At 47.7% G+C, this 1,830-nt stretch overlaps 1 protein-coding gene across 1 annotated transcript in view; it reads left to right on the top strand.

Annotated features, from left to right (window-relative positions):
• DHDH (dihydrodiol dehydrogenase) overlaps positions 1-1,830 on the top strand; it is an 11,031-nt gene that overhangs the window by 5,605 nt on the left and 3,596 nt on the right. Inside the window, exon 4 of the mRNA XM_021709499.1 lies at positions 131-383. Coding sequence (XP_021565174.1) covers positions 131-383 — 253 coding nt within the window. The remainder of the gene's footprint in view (positions 1-130; positions 384-1,830) is intronic.

The following is a 1,830-nucleotide window of genomic DNA, read 5'->3' on the forward strand; positions in this document are numbered from 1 at the left end:
GGTCTCGAACCCGCGGGCTCAGGCAATCCACTCACCTCAGCTTCCCAAGGCATGGGATTACAGGCTGAGCCACCGAGCCCGGCTGACTCTCTCCCTTCTATGTCCTGCCTTCCTCCCCTGTGGTCTACAGGCCATCTGGACTCGCTTCTTTCCTGCCTCAGAAGCTCTGAGGTCTGCTTTGGCCCAAGGAGCTCTGGGGGACCTCCGGGTAGCTCGGGCAGAATTTGGGAAGGACCTCACCCACATACCCCGGGCCATAGACTGGGCCCAGGCTGGTGGTGGCCTGCTGGACATTGGCATCTATTGCATCCAGTTCATCTCCATGGTCTTCGGTGGGCAGAAGCCAGAGAAGATTACAGCAATGGGAAGGCGCCATGAAACAGGTACTTCTATCCTAGACTATTTGATGATGACAGGAGTGATATATCTCTCTGGGAGCACTAAGCCGGAAATAAGTCTTCTGCCCCATGAGAATCAGATTAGACAACCAGTGGAACTTCCCATAAAATCAGAGTGTCAGGATGGAGAGTGCAGGCAGACTCTATATAGGGCCTTTGCTGTGTAATCTTAGCCAAGAGACTTAACATCTCTGAGTCCTAACTGCTTTACTGGTAAAATGTCAATTATAAGGTTGTCATGGGAGTTAATCAAATAACTGTCAAGGCAAATGATAAGCAGTTATTAATAAATATAAACAATTATTTTGTTGAAGTTGCCTCAGGGAACATTTGCTGCATAACAAATGACCCCAGAGCTTAGCAACTTCAAATAGCAATAATTTATTACCATGTGATTCTCTGGTTTGGCAATTTGGACTGGGCTCAGCTTGGGCGGTTCTTGTGCTGGTCTCAGTCCTACAGCTACAGTCAGCTGGCATGTTTTGCCCGGGATGGATGGTCTAGGATGGCCTCATTTATGCCTTGCAGGTGGTACGCTGTTGTCTGGGGAGCCTTTGTCCTCCTCTACATGGCCTCTCCAGCTGGCTAGCTTGGGTTCATTCTTATTATGGTCTTAGAATTCCACATGCAGTAAAAAGAGGTCAGGCCCCAATGTGCAGATACTTTTTTAGCCTCTGCTTGAACCATGTTTGCTACTGGCCCATTGGCCAAGCAGGTTACACAGCCAGCTCAGATTTCAGAGATGAGTAAATAGACTGTACTTCTTGATGGGAGGGACAAAGGGACACTGGTAGAGGAATTAGAGCAATTATTGTGGCTGTCTTTGCAAACAGTACCACAGAAAGTGATTAAGACAATGAAGAACAGAACAGTGGCTTGGCCAGGTTTCATGGCTCATGCATGTAATCCCAACACCTCTGGAGGCCGAGGCAGGAGGATTGCTTGAGGCCAAGAGTTCAAGACCACCTTGGGCAACATCACAAGACCTTGGCTTTACAAAAAAATAAGAAATTAGCCAGGCGTAATGGCACATGCCTATAGAGCGCCACTGCACTTCAACCTGAGTGACAGTAGGAGACCCTATCTCTGAAACAAAATAAAACCGCCGGACACAGTGGCTCAAGCCTAAAATCCCAACACTCTGAGAGGCTGAGGCAGGAGGATCACTTGAGCCCCATTTCTTTTATTTAGAGAATGTTTGCCTCAATATTTTGCCTACACTGGTCTTGAACTCCTGGGCTCAAGCAATCCTCCTCACCTCAGCCTCCCAAAGTGCTGGGATTACAGGTTTGAGCCACCATGTCTGGCCAGCAATAAATTTTAGATTGACTTTTCTTTAGGTTGAATGTAGAACATTTTCATTACTTAAAATAAAAAAACAAGCCAGTCTCAGTGGCTCAGTCTGTAATCCCAGCGCTTTGGGAGGCTGAGG

Source organism: Carlito syrichta, unplaced genomic scaffold (assembly GCF_000164805.1).
Source record: "Carlito syrichta isolate Samal-C Ts95f unplaced genomic scaffold, Tarsius_syrichta-2.0.1 Scaffold240267, whole genome shotgun sequence".
Classification (NCBI taxonomy): Eukaryota; Metazoa; Chordata; class Mammalia; order Primates; family Tarsiidae; genus Carlito; species Carlito syrichta.